Source organism: Leucoraja erinacea, chromosome 35 (genome assembly GCF_028641065.1).
Source record: "Leucoraja erinacea ecotype New England chromosome 35, Leri_hhj_1, whole genome shotgun sequence".
Taxonomy (NCBI): domain Eukaryota; kingdom Metazoa; phylum Chordata; class Chondrichthyes; order Rajiformes; family Rajidae; genus Leucoraja; species Leucoraja erinaceus.
In genome coordinates, this window is record NC_073411.1 from 8897453 (window position 1) to 8920351 (window position 22899).

Genomic DNA, 22899 nt, shown 5'->3' on the forward strand with positions numbered 1-22899 from the left:
GTACACGTGTGTTGGTGTGTACATATATGTGTGCGTACACATGGAGGGAAGGCGGGGCTGTATATGGGTGGTAGGGGCCACATGGTAATGGGCGGGGCCTCGGTGGATAGGAGGGGCTTGTGTGTGTGGGAGGGGCTACAAGCGCTGGGCAGAGTCACGGAAAAGTAGCATGATATTGAACATGGAACACGCAAGTGCATTCGGACAACAAGTCTATTGGACTGCTTCCCTTGCCTGCCGCTGCAGCCTGTTTAAACACCCCCTCCCCTCCCCACACATCACCAGCCCCACTCTCAGCCCCAACCCTGCCCTCCGAGTCCCCTCCCCCCCCCCTCCCTCACTGTTCTGAGAACTGAAGCACAGATCACACCCTCCAACCCATCGCACTGGGTGTCCACCCCAAAAACCAGACTTTTCTGCTTAAAATTAAAACAAAAAAATTAATCAAAAGATATACTGGGTAAGAAAATTTTGGTGCACAAACACTAAATAATGGGTTCGGCAAGTTAACCACGAGCCGCCAAGTGGCAGCGGGTGACTGCGCCCCTCGGAGGGGTGTTGGTGGTGGCGGTTACGGGTCTTAGCTCCACCGGAAGGGCAGCTGCCGAAGCCTCTCGCCTCCCTCCTTCACCAGTGGCTTGTGGTACTCGCGCCCAGCTTGCGAATGGATGCTCGTCCAGCAGAACTCGCAGTAGTACTGCAGGCAGGTGATGTTGGCGCAAAAGAAGGGGGCAAACTTGCCGTTGCAGTGGGCGCCCTGGCACTCGTCGCAGAGCTGGTCCACCAGCACGTAGGGCTTCACCTCCACCTGCCGGGCAAGAGCAACCTGCATGGGTTATGGTCACCTCCGTCCAGTTAACACGAGAGAAAACCCCCCCCCCCCCCCCCCCCCCCCCCCCCCTTCCCAGCTCACCCACCAGTCTTAAAGCCCTGTCCCACGGTACGAGTTAATTCCAAGAACTCTCCCGAGTTTGCCCTGATTCCAACTCGGAGATTTACGGTAATGGCCACTCGTCGGTACTCGGGGCTCTCGTGGATATTTTTCAACATGTCGAAAAATCTTCACCAGTCTTCCCGTGCTTACCTGCCGTTAGCGTTACGAGCCGCTAAGAGACGTCCCCGAGCTCTGACGTACCTGCTACGTTTATTCTCCGTGCTTACCACAAGTTTGATTTTTTTTTTTTTAAACTCGGGAGAGCTCTTGGAATGAACTCGTACCGTGGGACAGGGCTATTACTGACTCCAACTACATTTTATCTCTGTATCGCCAACTCCCCAACATCAGTCTGAAGAAGGGGACTCGAACCAAAAGGTCTCCCATTCCTTCTCTCCAGAGATGCTGCCTGTCCCGCTGAGTTACTCCAGCATTTTGTGTCTACCTTCAAGAGAGAGAGTTAGATTTAGCTCTTAGGGCTAACTGAATCAAGGGTTATGGGGAGAAAGCAGGAACGGGGTACTGATCTAGGATGATCATATGGATACTTTCTCCCCATGGCCGCGTGGGTTTTCTCTGGGTGCTCTGGTTTCCTCCCACACGGCAAAGATGTTTGTAGGCTAAGTTGTGAGGGGCACTAGACTAATACAAGACCTTACACTAGCTACAAAATTCATGATGGAGACGTTCCACCTACAGGTAACCACAAGGTGGCAGTGTCTACCAGAGGGACGTTGTATCTTTTCAGGTGGAAAACTTTGCAACAGATGAGGAAGAGATGATCCCTTTCCACGGATACTTCCCGTTTAGTTTTGCCCAGTTTTGCTTAGTTTGGTGATACACGCCTTCAGTCCACCACGCCGACCAGCGATCACCCGTACATAAATGCTATCCCTGCCATTGCCAAAACACAGATGATGTGCTTATTATAGACAATAGACGATGGGTGCAGGAGTAGGCCATTCGGCCCCTCGAGCCAAATCCTATGAAAGATTTATGATCACCCACCATCTTCTGACTGTGTTTTTGCTCCCGGTCTCCAGCACACTGGAGGAGATGTATCAGCAGAGCCATCTCCATCATCAAAGACCCCTACCACCCATCGCATGACATTTTCTCCATCCTGCCATCTGGGAAGAGGTACAGGAGCATTAGCTGCAAAACCAGCAGGATGCTCCTCAGCTTCTTCCCACAGGCTATAAGACTGTTAAATGGACTTTTCCCCCTGCCAAATATCGCTCACAAACCCCCACACTGCAGCAGAGCCACTGTTGTGCCGCTGCCGGTCGGAACGGCTGTTGAATGTTTAGTAGAGTGTTAAATTTGTTCATGACATGCATCTTTTATTTCTATTTATTTTTCATGCACACTGAATGGACACTGGTTGAGAAACGTTTTTTTGTTTCCTCTGGGTATGCGAATACTCAGGAAATGACAATAAAGATATACAATACAATACAATACAATACTAGTTCTGTGTTCATCCCACTTTCGCATCCACTCCCTACACACAAGGGGCAATTCCCCTCTATTTGGCCATGGACAGGACGTGCAAACTCCACATAGACAGCACCCGAGGTCAGGATCGAACCCGGGTCTCTGGCACCGTTAGGCAGTGGCTCAGCAGGAGCACAATGTGGATTGAGGGAAAGCACCAGCTCTTTCACCGACGTGGGGTTAGTTTAGAGACACACAGCGCGGAAACAGGCCCTTCGGCCCATCGAGTCCGTGCCGCCCCGCGATCCCTGCACATTGACATGATCCCACACACACTAGGGTTAATACACATTTATACCAAGCCAATTAACCTACAAACCTGCACGTCTTTGTAGTGTGGGAGGAAACCGTAGATCTCGGAGAAAACCCACGCAGGTCACGGGGAGAGCGTGCAAACTCCGTACAGACAGCGCCCGTAGTCGGGTTTGAGCCCGGGACTCCGACGCTGCAAGAGCTGTAAGGCAGCAACTCTGCCCCTTGGGTGGGCTGAGGGTGCAAAGGGGGGGGGGGGGGGGAGACATAGGGGAGGGGGAGGGGGAGGTCTTACCCGCTTGTCGATGTCCCGGTGCTGTAGTTGGATGAAGCGGGCACTAATGGCGGCGATGTAACTCTGCTGGTTGGCGAAGGCCACTCTGCCCGCACCCTTGGGGTACTTCAGCTCGGGGTCGGTGTCGATGCCAGCGTAGCAGACGCCTCCGTACAGCTGGTCCATGATCATGGCCAGCTCGACTGCAAGAGGCAGGGACCGCCGTTAGTCCACGCGACCATCACGCACGCCCCACCCCACCCCCACCCATAGCGCCAGCCAGGTGGCCGAATAACCCACAGCAACCCGACATGTACACGTTGTAACTCTGTCAGTGTCCTTTGTGTGGTAACTGTTTGCATACCTTGGGAGTGCAAGCAAAGAATTTCACTGTGACTTGTACCTAGACTTAAAACCTATTTCTACTCACAAGCGTTTCTTGAGATCCTCTGAGGGAACGCTGTGTGTATGTATTTATGTATGTATTGTTAGATCTGTGTACCATTGTATGCAGCATGTTATTACCTGCATTGATGTAAAGCACTTTGGTCAACGAGAATTGTTTTTTAAATGTGCTACAGAAATAAAATTGACTTGACTTGTGACACTGAAGTATGCAGTCATTCACTCATTCTGGTGACTAGGAACAACAGATCAACACAAAATGCTGGAGTAACTCAGCGGGGCAGGCAGCATCTCTGGAGAAAAAGAATAGTTGACCTTCCTGGTCGAGACCCTTCTTCAGTCGCAGTTTGAAGAAGGAGCATTCTGACTGAGCCACATTCTGAAGAAGGGTCTTGACCTAAAGCGTCACCCATTCCTCTCTCCAGAAATGCTGCCCGTCCCCGTTGAGTTTCTCCAGCTTTTTCTGTCTAACTTCGGTACAGAGATAGGATAGGATTAAAGGGATGTGGGCCATATGCAGGCAGGTGGGACTAGTGTAGATTGGGCATGTCAGTTGGCATGAGCAAGTTGGGCCGAAGGGCCTGAGTCCATAATGTATGACTCAATGAATCTACTAGTTATAGTCACACATCATGGAAACAGGTGCTTCAACCCAACGTTTAAGAGACATTTAGGCAGTCAGTTACCAGAGGCAAGGCATAGATGGATATGGTCCTAATGCAGGGAGACAGGATGAGTGTAGATAAGGAAAAAGCTTGGCATGGACATGGTGGGCAGAAGGGCCTCTTACTGTGCTGTACGCCCCTGATTCTATGCCATCGCTCAGAAGATCCCGCTTGCCCATTTAGTTCCCTGGTACATGCACCCTCTCAACTCTTGGAGACCCCCAGAACCGGCAGATGCATGTTTGACAACAACAAAAAAAAAGCACAAAGTGCTGGAGTAACTCAGCAGGTCAGGGAGCATCTCTGGAGAACATGGATACATGAGGTTTCGTGTTGGGACCCTTCTTCAGGGTGTGTCTGTGTGTGTGCACGTGCGTGCGTCTGTGCGTGTGTGCCTGAGTGTGTCTGTGTGCGTGTGTGCGTGTGTGTGTATGTGTGTATGTGTGTGTGCGTGTGTGTGTGTGTGTATGTGTGTATGTGTGTGTGTGTGTGCGTGTGTGTGTGTGTGTGCGTGTGTGTGTGTGTGTGTGTGTGTGTGTGTGTGTGTGTGTGTGTGTGTGTGTGTGTGTGTGTGTGTGTGTGTGTGTGTGTGTGTGTGTGTGTGTGTGTGTGTGGTGTGTGTGTGCGTGTGTGTGTGCGTGTGTGTGCGTGTGTGTGTATGTGTGTGTGTGTGTGCGTGTGTGTGTGTGTGTGTGTGTGTGTGTGTGTGTGTGAGTGTGTGTGTGTGTGTGTGTGTGTGTGTGTGTGTGTGTATGTGTGTGTATGTGTGCGTGTGTGTGTGTGTGTGTGTGTGTGTGTGTGTGTGTGTGTGTGTGTGTGTGTGTATGTGTGCGTGTGTGTGTATGTATGTGTGCGTGTGTCTGTTTCCGCGCTGTATCTCTAAAACAAAGTAGACAAAGCCTCAGGCAACGTACCAGCTTTCAGTGGCCGAGGGACACCACCAACAAAGACGGTCTTCCTGGGATCCAGAGGCTGGGATCCATCGAGAACAAAGTCACTATCGCTCAGAGTCCACGGCCTAATCTGGACCTGCAACACAGAAACAAACAAAACCAGTAAAACATTCACGTTGACACAAGGAACTGCAAATGCTGGTTTACACACGAAAAAATGACACCAAGTGCAGGAGTAACTCAGCGGCTCAAGCAGTACGGTGGTGCAGCGGTAGAGTTGCTGCCTTGCACCAGCAGAGACCCAGGTTCGATCCCGGCCACAGGTGCTGTCGGATCGGAGTTCGTAGGGTCACCCCGTGACCTGCGCAGGGTTTCTCCGAGATCTTCGGTTTCCTCCCGCACTCCAAAGACGTACAGGTGCAGGTTTGTAGGTTAATTGGGTTGGTATAATTGTAAATTATCCCTAGTGTGTGTAGGATAGTATTAATGTGCGGGGACTGGTCGGCATGGACTAGGTGGGCCGAAGGGCCTGTTTCCGTGCTGTATCTCCAAACTAATCTAAACATTTAGACAGGCAGCTACTGTAGGCAAGGCATAAAAGGATACAGTCCTAATGTACGCAGTTGGGATGAGTGTAGATGAGGAAATAAATGATGGGCCGAAGGGCCCGTTTCTGTGCTGTACCCCTCTGATTTTATACCATATCCTAGAGCAATCCCAATAATACCATTTCCCCATTTAGTTCCCTGGTACATATACTCTCACAACTCTTAGGAACTCACAAGGAACTGCAAATGCTGGTTTACAAAATAAGACACAGAGTGCTGGAGTAACTGCGGATGCAGCAGCATCTTGGTTTAGGGATACAGGATGGAAACGGGCCATTCGGCCCAGCAAGTCCACGATCACTGGTTCAATGCTATCCCAGTTTCACATCCAACACACCAAGAGCAATGTACAGAAATAAGCCAATTAACTTACAAGCCTGCACGTCTTTGGAATGTGGGAGGAAACCGGAGCACCTGGAGAAAACCCACACAGGTAACGGGGAGAATGTACGGACTCCATGCAGACAGCACCCGTAGTCAGGATCGAACCCGGGTCTCCGGCGCTGTGAGGCAGCAACTCTACTGCTGCGCCACCATGCCGCTCGCTGGAGAACTTTGATAGGTGACGTTTCAGGTTGGGACCCTTCTTCTGAAGAGTCCCGATCCAAAACGTCACCTATCCAAAGATAGGTCTTCTCCAGAGATGCTGCCTGACCCACTGAGTTGCTCCAGCACTTTGTGCCTACAGTTGCTTTTCTAGCCTTCCTGATGCATCCTGCCTTCTTGGAAGATTTGAGTCTGTACATCTTCTGTAGTTTCACCCTTTCTATAAACTGAAGCGTTTAATTAAACTCAGGCCACTCCGCTCGTTTCATTCTGTAATAGATTAGCTCTGGTATTTTTGTTATCCCACTTCAACACTACACATCTTTAAACAGCCAACAGCAAGCTAGCTGTCCAAGTGGGTCAGAGTTTAACCAGTGCATAATATTGACCCTCAGATCAGTTCCTGCGGTGCCTCGATGACTTTGAATGTTCTCTGAGCGGAGGGAAACAGCTTTTGTACCCAAATGCACTCACTTGTCCTACAGGGTGGCACAGGGTCAGAGTTGCTGCCTCACAGCGCCAGAGACCCGGGTTCAATCCTGACTCCGGGTGCTTGCCTGCACGGAGTTTGTGCGTTCTCCCCGTGACCTGCGTGCGTTTTCTCCGAGAACTCCCACACTCCAAAGACGTTCATTGGCTTCGGTTAAATCGTAACTTGTCCCTGGTGTGTGTAGGACAGCGCTTGTGTGCGGGGATCGCTGGTCGGTGCGGACTCGGTGAGCCGAGAGGGCCCAGTTCCCACGCTGTATCTCTAAATTAAACCGAACTCATCTCCAATGAACCACAGACAAGGGGATTTTTTTTTTTGTTTGGCGTGCTGGAATGCTGAACGATCAGAATTTACTTCCTGATCAAGAGACACTGATGCAGTTCCACTCTGACTTTCAAAAGAGAGTGGGATAAACACAATGTGAGGATAGGGGACGTGTGCAAAAGAAGGAACTGCAGATGCTGGTTTAAACCGAAGATAGACACAAAAATACTGGAGTAACTCAGCGGGACAGGCAGCATCGCTGGGGTGAAGGAATGGGTGACGTTTCGGGTCGAGACCCTTCTTCACCCCAAGAGGATGGGAGTAAGACTATTACTATCTACCAAGATACAGTGGAAAACTTTGGTTTGCTTACTATCCAGGCCAATCATACCATGCTCAAGCACAGAGGCAGTGCAGGGGAGAAGATAATCAGTGTACAAAAGATAAAGCGGGCAGAGTATAGAATGTGGTATGACAGGCTCAGAGAAAAATGTGCAAGACCCGTCACATAGCACAGTGATAGAGTTGCTGCCTTACAGCGCCAGAGACCCGGGTTCGATCCTGACTAAGGGTGCTGTCTGGGGCCGCGTGGGTTTTCTCCAGGCACTCCGGTTTCCTCCCACACTCCAAAGACGTGCAAAGATGTAAATTGTCCCCAGTGTGTGTAGGATAGTTCGAGTGTACGGGGTGATCACTGGTTGCCACGGACTCGGTGGGCCGAAGGGCCTGTTTCCATGCTGTATGTCTAAAGTAAATGTACAGGTCCCTGCTGTGCAACCTTTTTACTGGCCTCTGAGGCAGTGAATTCCATAGACCCACAACTCTCTCTTTCCTCGTCTCCGTTCTAAATGACCTACCCCTTATTCTTAAACTGTGTGGCCCCTGGTTCTGGACTCCCCCAACATTGGGAACATGTTACCTGCCTCTAGCGTGTCCAAACCCTTAATAACATTATATGTTTCAATAAGATCCCCTCTCATCCTTCTAAACTCCAGAGTTTACAAGCCCAGCCACTCCATTCTCTCAGCATATGACAGTCCCGCCATCCCGGGAATTAACCTTGTACACCTACGCTGCACTCCCTCAACAGCAAGAATGTCCTTCCTCAAATTAGGGGACCAAAACTGCACACAATACTCCAGGTGCGGTCTCACTAGGGATCTGTACAACTGCAGAAGGACCTCTTTGCTCCTATATTCGATTCCTCGTGTTATAAAGGCCAACATGCCATTTGCTTTCTTCACTGCCTGCTGTACCTGCATGCTTACTTTCATAGACTGATGTACAAGGACCCCCAGATCCCGTTGTACTTCCCTTTTTCCCAACTTGACACCATTTAGATAGTGATCTGCCTTCCTGTTTTTGCTACCAAAGTGGATAACCTCACATTTATCCACATTAAACCTCATCTGCCATGCATCTTGCCCACTCCCCCAACCCCAACCAAGCTATACTTCACCCTCGTTAGACCTCATTTGGACTACGCAGTTGCAGCATGGGACCCATACACAAATTAAAACATTTCTTCCATCGAACGTGTCCAAAGACAGGCAGCTCGATTTGTTACTAACACCTATGAGAGAGAAGCAAGTGTCACCAAACTTCTGAATTCTCTGGGGTGGAACCCTCTCCAAGACAGACGTGAACCTCAGCGTTTGACCTGTTTTTACAAAATGTTAAATGGTCAGCTCGACGTAGACTACAAGACCTACACCAAACCAATTAGGAGCAGACGAGGGCATTCGACCCAATTTGTGATCCCAGCTACGAAGACAGATGTGTACAGCAATTTGTTCTTCCCCCACAAATTAAATGGAATAATCTCCACCCTATTATAGTTACCCAACCAGATGCAACTAAATTTAAAGTTGTTCTTTCTTCCCAATAACCCTTTCTGGCTTAAGCCCTCCCTCCACCACCTCCAGTTTAAATTCCATTTGGAATATTTTGGAGGACCAAGCAACCAAGAACCAAGAACCTGTCCAAGTCACCCTGCATTCTCATAGCATCCATCCTCATCATGACCAGTTGGGGCCACACTCACCGGTTTGTCCTTGACCGTACGGCTGGAAACGTAAAGGTACAGCTTGCCGTCATCGTGGTAACAGGCGTCGATGAGAACCTGGACAGAACATTCCTCCTGAAACAGCAGGAAGGCGTAACCTGCAAAACCAAGGCACCCTGGTCAATGTGGAGCTCTGCCGTTCAATTCAAACAACGAAACAGGATTAAGTTCAAAGCAACTGAGTTTAGATACATACAGACACAAAATGCTGGAGTAATTCAGCGGGACAGGCAGCATCTCTGGACTGGAGGAGATTGTGTCTATCTTTGGTAGAGCTCTTAAATGGGCAGAGTCAAGGGATATGGGGAGAAGGCAGGAACGGGGTACAGTCCGCGCGGCTGGAGCGGCCGCGTGACTTTGCGAGCGCACACCGGGGGCTCCAACACCAAGACCCGGTGTGCGACCTCGCACCACCCGGCGTGGCTTTAATGGCCGCGGGACAATCGCCATCGCCAGCCGGGGGCTTTGACTTTGACTCTGACATCGGGGGGGGGGAGAGTGCAGTGGAGAGATAAGTTTTTCTTTGGCCTTCCATCACAGCTATGTGATGGATGTTTATGTAAAATGTAATTATGTTGTGTCTGGGTCTATTTGTGTGTAATGTATGGCTGCAGAAACGGCATTTCGTTTGGACCTCTAGGGGTCCAAATGACAATTAAATTGACTCTTGACTCTTGATTGTGGATGATCAGCCTTAATCACAGTGAATGGTGGTGCTGGCTCTAAGGGCCGAATGGCCTGCTCCTGAACCTATTGTCAATCTTCTATTGTCTACTTCCTTCCTACACATGTAATTAGTTTAGTTTAGCTTAGAGATACAGCGGGGAAACAGGCCCTTCAGCCCACCGGGTCCGTGCCGACCAGCGATCCCCGCACATCAACACTGCCCTACACATACTCGAGACATTTTTGTTACCTTTGTACCCAAGGCAATTGACCTACAAACCTGTACGCCCTTGGAGCGTGGGAGGGAACCAAAGGTTTGGGAGAAAACCCACGCAGTTCACGGGGAGAACGTACAAACTCAGCACAGACAGCGCCCGTGATCAGGATCGTGCCCGGGTCTCTGGCGCTGTAAGGCAGCAGCTCGTTGGCTGGGCCATAATGCCGAAATTGCTGCTATTTCAACCTCATATAATGTAGAAACAAAAGAACTGCAGATGCTGGTTTACACAACAAAGTGTGTCCTTGGTGTGCTGGAGTGACTTAGCCTCAAAATTGCCTCTGGGTGGATGTGAAAGTGGGATTACATAAAGGCAGCGGTGAACAGCTGATCGATCGTCAGCGTGGACTCGGTGGGCCGAAACGCCTGTTGCCCTACGGAGAAAAGGAGTAGGCGACTTTGGGTCAAGACCCTTCTTCAGACTGATGTCGGGGGGCTGCGGGAAAAAGAAAGGAAGAGGCGGAGACAGTAAGCTGTGTGGGAGAGCTGGGAAGGGGAGGGGAAGGAGGGAGAAAGCAGGGACTACCTGAAATTAGAGAAGTCAATGTTCATACCGCTAGGGTGTAAACTACCCAGGCGAAATATGAGGTGTTGTTCCTCCAATTTATGCTGGGCCTCACTCTGGCAATGGAGGAGGCCCAGGACAGAAAGGACTGTCTTATGAAGAAAGACTGGATAGACTTGGTTTATACTCTCTAGAATTTAGAAGATTGAGAGGGGATCTTATAGAAACTTACAAAAATTCTTAAGGGGTTGGACAGGCTAGATGCAGGAAGATTGTTCCCGATGTTAGGGAAGTCCAGGACAAGGGGGTCACAGCTTAAGGATAAGGGGGAAATCCTTTAAAACCGAGATGAGAAGAACTTTTTTCACGCAGAGAGTGTGGTGAATCTCTGGAACTCTCTGCCACAGAGGGTAGTTGAGGCCAGTTCATTGGCTATATTTAAGAGGGAGTTGGATGTGGCCCTTGTGGCTAAGGGGATCAGGGGGTATGGAGAGAAGGCAGGTACGGGATACTGAGTTGGATGATCAGCCATGATCATATTGAATGGCGGTGCAGGCTCAAAGGGCCGAATGGCCTACTCCTGCACCTAATTTCTATGTTTCTATGTATCTGTATCTGTAAACTGTGGACAGCTGGACTGTAATCATGTAGTCATTTGCTGACTGGATACTGTTACAAAAAAAAGCTTTACACTGTACCTCAGTACACATGATAATAAACTATGTCCTCACTACCTCACCAGGATGTTCAGCGAGCCCACTAGTCTGCAAGAAGGGTCTCAACCAGAAACGTCACCTATCCTTGTTCTCCAGCGATGCTGCCTGACCCGCTGAGTTACTCCAGCACGTTGCGTCCTCTCTTGGTGAAGCACTATTCTGCAAGCTCTTTTTACGCAGCTTCTCCCCGGTGCTAACACTGGGTGGATGTGGAGGTCTTACCTTTGGGTGGGAAGTAGGATTTGCTCCCGGACTTGTGAGGCCAGTCCACCATGAGCTGGCCGAAGCAGCAGAAGGTAGCGATGATCTCATCTGGTCAGAAACAAGGAGGAAATAAGGTCAACTTGGTATATGTCCACTTGGTGAGATCAACTTGGTGTATCTCCACTGAGATCAATAATAATAATAATAATAATATATTTTATTGTCATTGCACATAAGCACAACGAGATTTGGTATGCAGCTTCCATCTGATGTCATAACTTAAATAACTAATAACATTTAGATTTAGATACCCCGAGAACATGGTTTGTAAAAAGAACATTACAACAGTAAAATAGTCAAAACAGTTCAACAGACTAAAATGCAGATGTGTCTGTGCAACGTGACCATCTGAGGGAGACGGTCTGGGTGGGGGGCACTCAGCAGGGCCGGTTCAGAGCCGCTATAGCTCTGGGAATGAAGGTGTTCCTGAGTCTGGAGGTTCGGGCGTAGAAGGCCTTGTAACGTCTGCCGGAGGGAAGTAGTTCGAACAGTCCATTACAAGGGTGTGAGGAGTCTTTATGGATGCTGACGGCCTTCCTGAGGCACCGTGTGTGGCAGATGCCCTCCAAGGCTGGTAGCTGTGTCCCAATAATCCTCTGCGCTCTGTGGACGACGCGGTGAAGAGCTCTCCTCTCTGCCTCCGTGCAGCTGAGATACCACACAGAGATGCCATACGTTAATATGCTCTCTGTGGTGCAACTTGGTGTATCTCCACTGAGATCAACATGGTGTATCTCCAGGTTACACAAAAAAGCTGGAGAAACTCAGCGGGTGCAGCAGCATCTATGGAGCGAAGGAAATAGGCAACGTTTCGGGCCGAAACCCTTCTTCGGCCCGAAACGTTGCCCATTTCCTTCGCTCCATAGATGCTGCTGCACCCACTGAGTTTCTCCAGCACTTTTGTGTACCTTTGATTTTCCAGCATCTGCAGTTCCTTCTTGACCAGAAGAACTGGGGTACTGATTTTAGATGATCAGCCATGATCATATTGAATGGCGGTGCTGGCTCGAAGGGCTGAATGGCCTCCACCTGCAACTATTTTGCTACATTTCTACCTCGTGCTGCAAGCTGTACACTCATTGTCAATTTTGTCTTTTTAATGAGCATGTTCCCCACACCAACTAAACGCAAGCATCCATATAATGGACCCCATAACACTGAACGCATTGACTTCTCTATCCTCCAGGGAGCCCCAGATATAAAGTGGGTGGCTTGCAATGGGGAGCAGGACGATGTATCTCACCTTCATCGATGTCGGGAGGGAGGCCGCCGACAAAAACCTTCCGGGAATATCGCTCTCCGTGCTTCCCGTTCTGACTCAGCGCTGGGGAGTTCAAGCCCGAAGATAAGGACTGGTCACCCTGGCCGTTGTCAAGGAAACCATCTTCTACGGGGAAGAGAGCCGACCGACCTGCGGGTGAGAAGGACCGCGGTTGTTTGTACATTCCTTACTCCATGTTAAATCCAGTAAAGAACCAGACCAAGGGGGCCCCGTTGGGTCCTGTCTTCTCAACGCAGGGTTGCGGGGGTGGAGGGGGCCTGCGGCTTCACACACACACTAACCCCCCCCACACACACACACACACTAACCCCCCCCACACACACACACACACAAACCCCACACACACACACACACACACACACTAACCCCATACACACACACACACACACACACACTAACACACACACACACACACACACACACACACACACTAACACCCCCCCACACACACACACTACACCCCCCCACACACACACACTAACGCCCCAACACACACACACACACACTAACCCCACACACACTACCCACACCCACACACACACTAACCACACACACACACTAACCCCCCCCCCACACACACACAACCACACTAACCACCCCACACACACACTAACCCCCCCCACACACACACACACTACCCCCCCCCCCCCCACACACACACACTACCCCCCCCCACACCACACACACACTAACCCCCCCCCCCCCACACACACACACTAAACCCCCCCACACACACACACTAACCCCCCCACACACAACACACTACACACTAACCCCCCCCACACACACACACCCCACACCCCCCCCCACACACACACACACACACCCCCCCCCCCCCCCCACCCACCCCCCCCCCCCCCCCCCCCACACACCACACACACTACCCCCCCCCCCCCACACACACTACCCCCCCCACACACACACTAACCCCCCACACACACACTACACAAACCCCCACACACACACTCACCCCCCCCCACACACACTAACCCCACACACACACACACACTAACCCCACACACACACACACTAAACCCCCCCAACACACACACACTAACCACCCCACACACACACACTAACCCCCCACACACACACTACCCCCCCCACACACACTAACCCCCCCCCACACACACACTCTAACACCCACACACACACACAACCCCCCCCCCACACACACACACACACACACAACCAGGGAGGGTGGGGTGGGGGTTACAGCACTTGCAGCGCCGGAGACCCGGGTTGGATCCTGTCTGCGGGCGCTGTCTGTGCAGAGTTTGTACGTTCCCCTCCGTGACCTGCGTGGGTTTTCTCCGGGATCTTCGGTTTCCTCCCACGCTCCAAAGTAAAACCCAGGGGTCAGCGGCTGTGAATGGACGTGTAGGAGGGAGGGAGGGAGGGAGGGGGGACTGTGCACTTTCAACCCCCACTCACTTTTCAGCGGTTCCTGCTCGTTCTGCAAGATGTCGATGAGCGAGTTCTCCAACGAGTGCATGTTGAACGTGTCGTAGGGCTGGGTCCATTCCTGAAATGATTAAACATAGCAAGGACGTGAGACCAAGCAGGGCACAACATTCTGACTGTCTACTGAAATCTAACAAGTCAGTGCCATCATCAAAGGATGGATCTCGACCCAAAACGTCACCCATTCAATCCTTCTCTCCAGAGATGCACAGATGCTGTTAGATTTAGCTCTTAGGACTAAAGTATTTTGTTGGTTCACATGCTTGATCAACGGTGTTTTATCATTAATGTCTTATTATTATAATTAATGTTTAGTGTTTTCCGAGTCATTCGTCACTGTATGTCATGATTTTACTTGTGGGCGGAGCACCAAGGCAAATTCCTTGTATGTGAATACTTGGCCAATAAACTTACTTACTAAAGGAATTAAGGGATATGGGGAAAAAGCAGGAACGGGGTACTGATTTTAGACGATCAGCCATGATCATTTTGAATGGGGGTGCTGCCTCGAAGGGCCAAATGGCCTACTCCTGCATCTATTTTCTATGTTTCTGTACCTGTCCCGTTGAGTTACTCCAGCATTTGTGTCTCTCAAAACTACACACAGAGACATTAATTGAAGAAATTATTTTTCCCAAGACGGTGGCGCAGCGGTAGAGTGGCTGCCTTACATGGCCAGAGACCCGTGTTCGATCCTGACCTCGAGTACTGTCTGTATGGAGTTTGCACGTTCTCCCCATGACCACATGGGTTCTACATTTTTCCGGGCCGACAGAGGTCACGGCCTTTGGGAGAGGAAGGGGGTGGGATGCTCCGAGAGACCAGACCCTTCGGCCCATCGAGTCCACTCCGACCACTCATACGAGTTCTGGTAAATTTGTCTGGATTAAAGGAGGTGCCGGACTACCAGATGCCCGGAAATCGGTGGTGGATCTGTACACTTTATCTCAGATCTCCAACATCTGCGGGTATTTTTTAATTTCCATTGAATGAAGCTCGTCGTGCTATTTTGAGCAGCTGCGATATTTCTCCCTCTGAACAAAACACATCAACTGGTTGTTCTCACATTTACTGCCTGTGGGATCTTGCTATCCATAAACTAGACGGCCACTGCCCACAGCAGTGCCTGCGCTTCAGAAGTGGCCCCACTGCCCGACACCCCTCCACCCCACTGTTTAGTTTAGTAAATTAAAGACACAGTGCAGAAACAGCCTCTTCGGCCCATTGAGCCCGTGGTGACCAATGATCCCCATACGTTATCCTACACGTGAGCAACAATTTACAATTTTTACCGAAGCCAATTGACCTACAAGCCTTTGGTGTGTGGGAGGAAACAGGGACACCCAGCATAAACCCACGTGGTCCCGGGGAGACCGTACAAACACCGTGCAGACAGCATCTGCAGTCAGAATGGAACCCGGGTCTCTGGCGCTGTGAGGCAGCAACTCTACCGCTGCGCCACCATAACGCTGTTTCTATTCTGTATCCCTGTGACCGCGTACAACTCCCAGTCACCTTGATTTTATTGCTCTGCGCTGTTCAGCGCCTTCTCCCCTTCTTCCCCTCTCTCTCTCTCTTTCCCCCTCCCTCCCCTCTCTCTCTTCCCCCTTTCTCTCTCTCTTTCTTTCCCCCTCGCCCTTTCCCTCTCTTCCCCTCTCTCTCTACCCCTCTCTTCCCCTCTCTCTCTCTCTTTCCCTCTCTCATTCTCTCTCCCTTTCAATCTCTTTCTCTCCCCCCCACTTTTCTCTCTCTTTCCCTCTCTTCTTCCCTCTCTCCACCCTCTTTCTTTTTCCCCTCTCTCTCTCCCCTCCCTCTCTCTTTCCCTCGCTCCCCCCTTCGCTCTCTCCGCTCTCTCTCTTTTTTTCTCTCTCTTTCTCTCTCTTTCTTCCTCTCTCTCTTTCCTTCTCTTTTTCCCTCTCTCCCTTTCCCTCTCTCCACCCTCTCTTTCTTTTTCCCCTCCCTCTCTCTTTCCCTCTCCTCTTTCCCTCGCTCCCCCCTTCGCTCTCTCCTCTCTCTCTCTCTTTTTCCTCTCTCTCTCTTTCTCTCCTTCTCTTTCCCTCTCTCTCAGGGCACAGCTCCTACCATCCGCCGGAAGGCCTGAAGCAAACCTCCTGTGAACCACCGCGCCAAACACAGTCAGCAAATCAAGGCACACACGCTATACTGCATTCCCTTTAGCAATCCACACCAGCCCGCTGTCGTTACAACTGGAGAAAGTCCTCTGCACAATTCGCCTCTTTACCTGATCAAACATTACACTCAGAACCATGCCTCCCCCCCCCCCCCCCCACCCCACAAATCTCAGGAGGATGCCACATTTGCAAGTGGCGGGTGCCAGACCTGCTTTTCCAGCTGATTGCTGACAAGGACAGATCTCACACCAGGAATGTATCTGCAGCTGCCAGGTCTGCATGGTCCTGACGTTTTCTCCGCAGTTCCTGCACAGGAAGCTCAATGTTTTAGTGGAGCCGCTGCCAAGACGTCTGGAATTTGGAATGCCTGGGTACTTGCTAACCATTACCGATCCTTAACCAGTCTGGTCTCTTTGGAGACCCTCGGACTATCTTTGATTCCCGGTTAGAACAGGTGCCAGAGGTTATATGGGGAGAAGGCAGGAGAATGGGGTTAGGAGGGAGAGATAGATCAGCCATGGTTGAATGGTGGAATAGACTTGATGGGCCGAATGGCTGAGTTGGCAGAGTAGACTTGAATGGCGGAGTAGACTTGATGGGCCGAATGGCCGAATTCGGCCATTCGGCCCATCAAGTCTACTCTGCCATTCAATCATGGCTGATCTACCTCTCCCTCCTAACCCCTTTCTCCTGCCTTTTCCCCCGTAATGTCTTGACACCTGAGGAGGAACGTACAAACTCAATACACACAGCACCCGTGGTCAGGATCGAACCTGGCTCCCTGGCGCTGTAAGGCTACAACTCTACCGCTGTGCCAACCTTCCGTGTCTTCCGTGTAAATTGCCCCAAGACTCTAGGGGGTGGATGCGGAAACGGTTACAACATAGAACTAAAGATAGCGGGATGATCACATTGAATGGCGATGCTGGCTCGAAGGGCCGAATGGCCTACTCCTGCACCTGTTGTCTATTGTCTATTGAGTCAGGGGATACGGGGAGAAGGCAGGAACGGGGTACTGATTGGGGATGATCAGGGATGATCATAGAAACATAGAAAATAGGTGCAGGATTAGGCCATTCGGCCCTTCGAGCCTGCACCGCCATTCAATATGATCATGGCTGATCATCCAACTCAGTATCCCATCCCTGCCTTCTCTCCATACCCCCTGATCGCTTTAGCCACAAGATCCACATCTAACTCCCTCTTAAATATAGCCAATGAACTGGCCTCAACTACCTTCTGTGGCAGAGAATTCCAGAGATTCGCCACTCTGTGTAAAAAATTATTTTCTCATCTCGGTCCTAAAAGATTTCCCTCTTATCCTTAAACAGTGACCCCTAATTCTGGACTTCCCCAACATCGGGAATAATCTTCCTGCATCTAGCCTGTCCAACCCCTTGAATTTTGTACGTTTCTGTAAGATCCCCCCACAATCTTCTGAATTCTAGCTTGGCGGTGCTGGCTCGAAGGGCCGAATGGCTACTCCTGCACCTATTGTTTATTGAAAGGGTGATCAACGGTCGGTGTGGGCTCGGCGGGCCCTTGTTTCCATGCTTGTTCATTAAACATTTAATTCAAAGCTCTGATAGAGCAGCGGGCTCAGACAGGAGATCAGCATTGTGACCCGACACCTGTGATGTTTGCCAAGGCGTTCCTCCTCACGTGACGAGGCACCTGTGCTTCCTACTCCCCAAGTGTTGTGTGATTTGAGCAGTGGAAAATTTCATATGACCTTCAGATTTCCATCAAGATACAGCAGACAATAAATAAGCTCCGAGGTCGGAGAGAGGGAGAGGGGGGGGGGGGAGGGGGAAGGCGGGGATGAAAGGAAGAGGTGGAGAGAGCCCACTGTCTCCGCATCTTCCTTTCTTCTTCCCCCCCCCACCCCCACATCAGTCTGAAGAAGGGTCTCCACCCGAAACGTCGCCTATTCCTTCACTCCATAGATGCTGCCTCACCTGCTGAGTTTCTCCAGCATTTTTGTTTACCTTCGATTTTTCCAGCATCTGCAGTTCTTTCTGAAACGTGAATAAGATCCTGTACGCTCCCCCCCCCCCCCCTCCCCCTCCCTCCAACTTCCCCACGACTCTTTCTTCCTTATCTGACACCCTTTTGACTCCATTGCACCTCCAGCCTTGTTCAGCTCTGTCCACCCATCAGCTGAGAACTCCCTTCACCTGTATCTAGGTATTACCTGCCAGCCTTTGTCCCACCTCACCTCTCCTTTCCAGCTTTCTCCCCCCACCCCCCATAAGCTCATGTGACAGGAGCAGAATTAGCCATTCGGCCCATCAAGTCTACTCCGCCATCTATCTCTCCCTCCTAACCCCAACTCCTGCCTTTGCCCCAAAGCCGCCGACACCTGTACTAATCACAAATCTATCAATCTCCGCCTTAAAAATATCCATTGACTTGGCCTCCACAGCCCTCCCTCCACACCTGAAGACGGGCCCCCGACACAAAACGTTACCCGTCCCAGAGCTTTTTCTGTGACCACACACAGCATTATCAGAACCTCGAAACAGTTAAGTGTGATTATTTTGTTTTGTTGCCACGTGGCACACGTGCTTATTCATCGTGTATACGGGCACCTTATGCAGAAACGCACTGGATCGGGCAGTGCAGGTACATAGTTTGGTGAATGTGCCAACACGTATAGGTGGTTTAATTTTTTTGTGTTTAGTTATAGAGATACAACGCAGAAACAGGCCTTTCGGCCCACCGAGTCCGCACCGACTAGCGATCCCCACACACTACATTCACACAGAGAGTTGTGAATCTGTGGAATTCTCTGCCTCAGAGGGCGGTGGAGGGCGGTTCTCTGGATACTTTTAAGAGAGAGCTAGATAGGGCTCTTAAAGATAGCAGTCAGGGGATATGGGGAGAAGGCAGGAACGGGGTATTGATCGGGGATGATCAGCCATGGTCACATTGAATGGCGGTGCTGGCTCAAAGGGCCGATTGGCCTACTCCTGCACCTACTATCTATTGACTATTAACACTATCCTACACACACTAGGGACAATTTTACACTTATACCAAGCCCATTAACCTACAAACCTGTACAACATTTGGAGTGTGGAAGGAAACCGAAGATCTCGGAGAAAACCCGCGCAGGTCACGGGGAAGAACGTACAAACTCCATACGGACAGCACCTGTAGATTGAACCCGTGGTCTCTGGCGCTCAAAGCAGCAACACTACGCTAGATAGGTTGGTCAAAACGGATTTTCGCACAGTGACCTTCAACAGTCAGTGTATTGTGCATAGATGTCGGGAGGTCATGTTGCAGTTCTATATGACGTTGGTGAGGCTGCATTTAGAGTATTGTGTTCAGTTTTGGACACTTTGTTATAGGAAAGATCTTGCCAAGCCGGAAAGGGTGCAGGGAAGATTGACGAGGATATTGCCAGGACTCGAGGGCCTGATCTATAGGGGGAGGCTGAGCGGGCGAGGTCTTTATTCCATGGACCTCTGGAGAATGACGGGTGATACTTACAAAATCTTGGCATGAATAGATCACACAGGCCCTCTTGCCCAGAGTAGAGGAATCGAGAACCAGAGGACATAGGTTTAAGGTGTTGGGGGAAAGATTTTATAGGAACCTGAGGGGTAGTTTTTTCCACACAGTGTGGTGGGTGCATGGAACGAGCTGCCGGAGGAGGTACAATCGCAACGTTTAAGAAACATTTAGACAGGTACATGGATAGGACAGGTATAGAGGGATACGAGCCAAACGCAGGCAGGTGGGACTAGCGTAGATGGATATGTTGGTCGGTGTGGGCATGTTGGGCCTAAGGGCCTGTTTCCACGCTGTACGGCTCGATGACTGACCATTTTCCTCCACAGATGCTGTCTGACCTGTTGAGTTCTTCCACCATTTTATTGCCACCATGACGGCCATCTTGTCTGCCACGGCTCATTCTGCTTCCACTAATACCCAGACCTGCAATTCAATGGCCTAACCAAAAAGCGGGTCGGCACGGTGGCGCAGCGACAGAGTTGCTGCCTCACAGTGCCAGAGACCCGGGGTTCGATCCCGACCACGGGTGCTGTCTGAACGGAGTTTGTACGTTCTCCCCGCGACCTGCGTGGGTTTTCTCCAGGTTTTCCGGTTTAGAAACATAGAAAATAGGTGCAGGAGGAGGCCATTCGGCCCTTCGAGCCAGCAACATCATTCATTGTGATCATGGCTGATGGTCCCCAATCAATAACCCGTGCCTGCCTTCTCCCCATATCCCTTGACTCCACTAACCCCTAGAGCTCTATCTAACTCTCTCTTAAATCCATCCAGTGATTTGGCCTCCACTGCCCTCTGTGGCAGGGAATTCCACAAATTCACAACTCTCTGGGTGAAAAACTTTTTTCTCCCTCAGTCTTAAATGGCCTCCCCTTTATTCTAAGACTGTGGCCCCTGGTTCTGGACTCGTCCAACATTGGGACCATATTTCCTGCATCTAGCTTGTCCAGTCCTTTTATAATTTTATATGTTTCTATAAGATACCCCCTCATCCTCCCACACTCCAAAGACACAAAGGTTTGTAGTTTAATTGGCTTCGGTAAAGATTGTAAATTGTCCCTAGTGTGGGGGATAGTGCCGATGTACGGGGTGATCGTGGTGTGGTGTGGACTCGGGGGCCGTTTTGGCACTAAACTAAACAGCCATTTGTTGGACCCCACCCTGCTAGTCATCAGTATCTTCCTGTCCATCACCCACCTCCCTTTGTTCTGTCATACCACGGATTATTAAACCAAGGCTTCCCGATGGAAAATCCTCTTCTGAAGGGCTTTTTGTTCCATCGTCCACGAGCAGCAGAGGAAAACACATTACCCATAAAAATGGCTTCCTTGAGAATACTGCTGCTGACTATCTATACAAACAGATTCCCTCAGAGATTCGTGGCATCTCCCGTGCCAACCAAATCATACACCCAGGACGGCCATGAGCACAAAGCAGTCAGTTCCACTGGGTAATAGGTCAATGGCAGGAGTTCAACAAAGGGCCTCAGAGGTCCAAGGTCAAAGGTCAAGGGTGAGAGATCAACAGTCCCATTCCATATCCAGAACAAGGGGTCACAGTTTAAGGATAAGGGGGAAATCTTTTAGGACCGAGATGAGGAAAACATTTTTCACACAGAGAGTGGTGAATCTCTGGAATTCTCTGCCACAGAAGGTAGTTGAGGCCAGTTCATTGGCTATATTTAAGAGGGAGTTAGATGTGGCCCTTGTGGCTAAAGGGATCGGGGGGTATGGAGAGTAGGCAGGTACAGGATACTGAGTTGGATGATCAGCCATGATCATATTGAATGGTGGTGCAGGCTCGAAGGGCTGAATGGCCTACTCCTGCACCTATTTTCTATGTTTCTATCCCTGTCCCTTGACTTGCCGTCGCAGTGACCATCACCACTGGCCTGATGCCCGCCACTCCGACAAACGGCGAGCAACCCTTTTTGCAGACATTCTGGGCTCCAACCCCAACGAGACCTATGAGTGGCACGGTGGCACAGCAGTAGAGTTGTTGCCTTACAGCGGCAGAGACCCGGGTTCGATCCTGACCACGGGTGCTGGCCGTGCGGAGTTTGCGCGCTCTACCCGTCACCACGTGGGTTGTAGGGCAATTGGTATCGGTAAGTTTGCAAATTGGCCCTAGTGTGTAGACCGTGTACGGGATCGCTGGCCGACGCAGACTCGACGGGCCGAAGGGCCTATTTCTGCACCGTGTCTCTAAATAAAACTCAGCACCTTTAGGTCACTGAGCTAGGCGCAGTTATTAATAAAAAACCCTGTCAGATTATATGCACGCCAAGCCAATTATTGACCCTCAGGGCCATACTCACGTGGAGACAATGAGCATTTCCATTTCCTCGAGTAAATGCCAAAAATTGATCTTATTGCGAAACTTGTCATTTTATAAAGGAAGGTTTGCTGCTTTCAAAAGAGCTGGAAGACATTTTAAGCCGGTGGATTCAGGCTGGGTCATAGACCCTATTGTAATTAGTTAAATCCCAGGCCCTCGAGCTGCCAATTAGAGGATTTTTGACTTGCCTCCCCGCTTTCTCCCCCTTATTTTTCCCAAACCATTCTCGAACCCCTTCCAATGACTCTCTGTAATAATCACTTTGATCTCCTTCCTCCATGATTCCTCGCCTCCTTTGCTCCAGTTCCAGGGTGACCTTGTGGGGAAGTGGAAAGCCAGAGACTTGTCCATCGACAGCCTCCCCCCCCCCCCCCCCCCCCCCCCCCCCCCCCCCCCCCCCCCTCCCCACAGGATTAGCACCTTGTTAGAATCCTCCATGATTTAAATCCTTTTTCACATTTGGAAGGGCAAATTACAGCCCTTCCCTCGTCAGACGAGACCTCCAATGTGAAATGTAGGGATCACGTTTATTTATTTCACTGCCTTGAATGCGCTACAAACGGTGGTGGTTTAGAGACACAGCGCGGAAACAGGGCCCCACGGCCTTCGATTCCGCGCCAACCAGCGATCGCCCGTACACCAGTTCTATCCGACACACTGGGGGTCATTTGCAGAAGCCAATGAACCCCGCAACTCTTTTGGAGCCCGGGAGGAAACCGGAGCGCCCGGAGGAAACCCACGTGGTCACGGGGAGAAACATACACAAACTCCGTACAGACAGGACCCGCGGTCAGGATCGAACCTGGGTCTCTGGCGCTGCAAGGCAGCAACTTTACCGCTGCGC

The 22899-nt window shown here is 50.7% G+C and overlaps 1 protein-coding gene across 3 annotated transcripts in view; it reads right to left on the reverse strand.

The window, feature by feature from the left end:
* Positions 1-341: 341 nt before the first annotated feature.
* LOC129713298 (cytoplasmic polyadenylation element-binding protein 2-like) overlaps positions 342-22899 on the reverse strand; it is a 33143-nt gene continuing 10585 nt past the window's right edge. For 2 of the 3 annotated variants that reach the window (XM_055662251.1, XM_055662252.1), the window contains 7 exons: positions 14038-14128; positions 12565-12732; positions 11280-11369; positions 8873-8991; positions 4942-5056; positions 2979-3160; positions 342-826 (listed from right to left, as the gene is read on the reverse strand). In XM_055662251.1, the coding sequence (XP_055518226.1) occupies positions 581-826; positions 2979-3160; positions 4942-5056; positions 8873-8991; positions 11280-11369; positions 12565-12732; positions 14038-14128 (1011 nt within the window). In that variant the 3' untranslated portion in view covers positions 342-580. The remainder of the gene's footprint in view (positions 827-2978; positions 3161-4941; positions 5057-8872; positions 8992-11279; positions 11370-12564; positions 12733-14037; positions 14129-22899) is intronic. The other variant, XM_055662254.1, reaches the window with a different exon arrangement.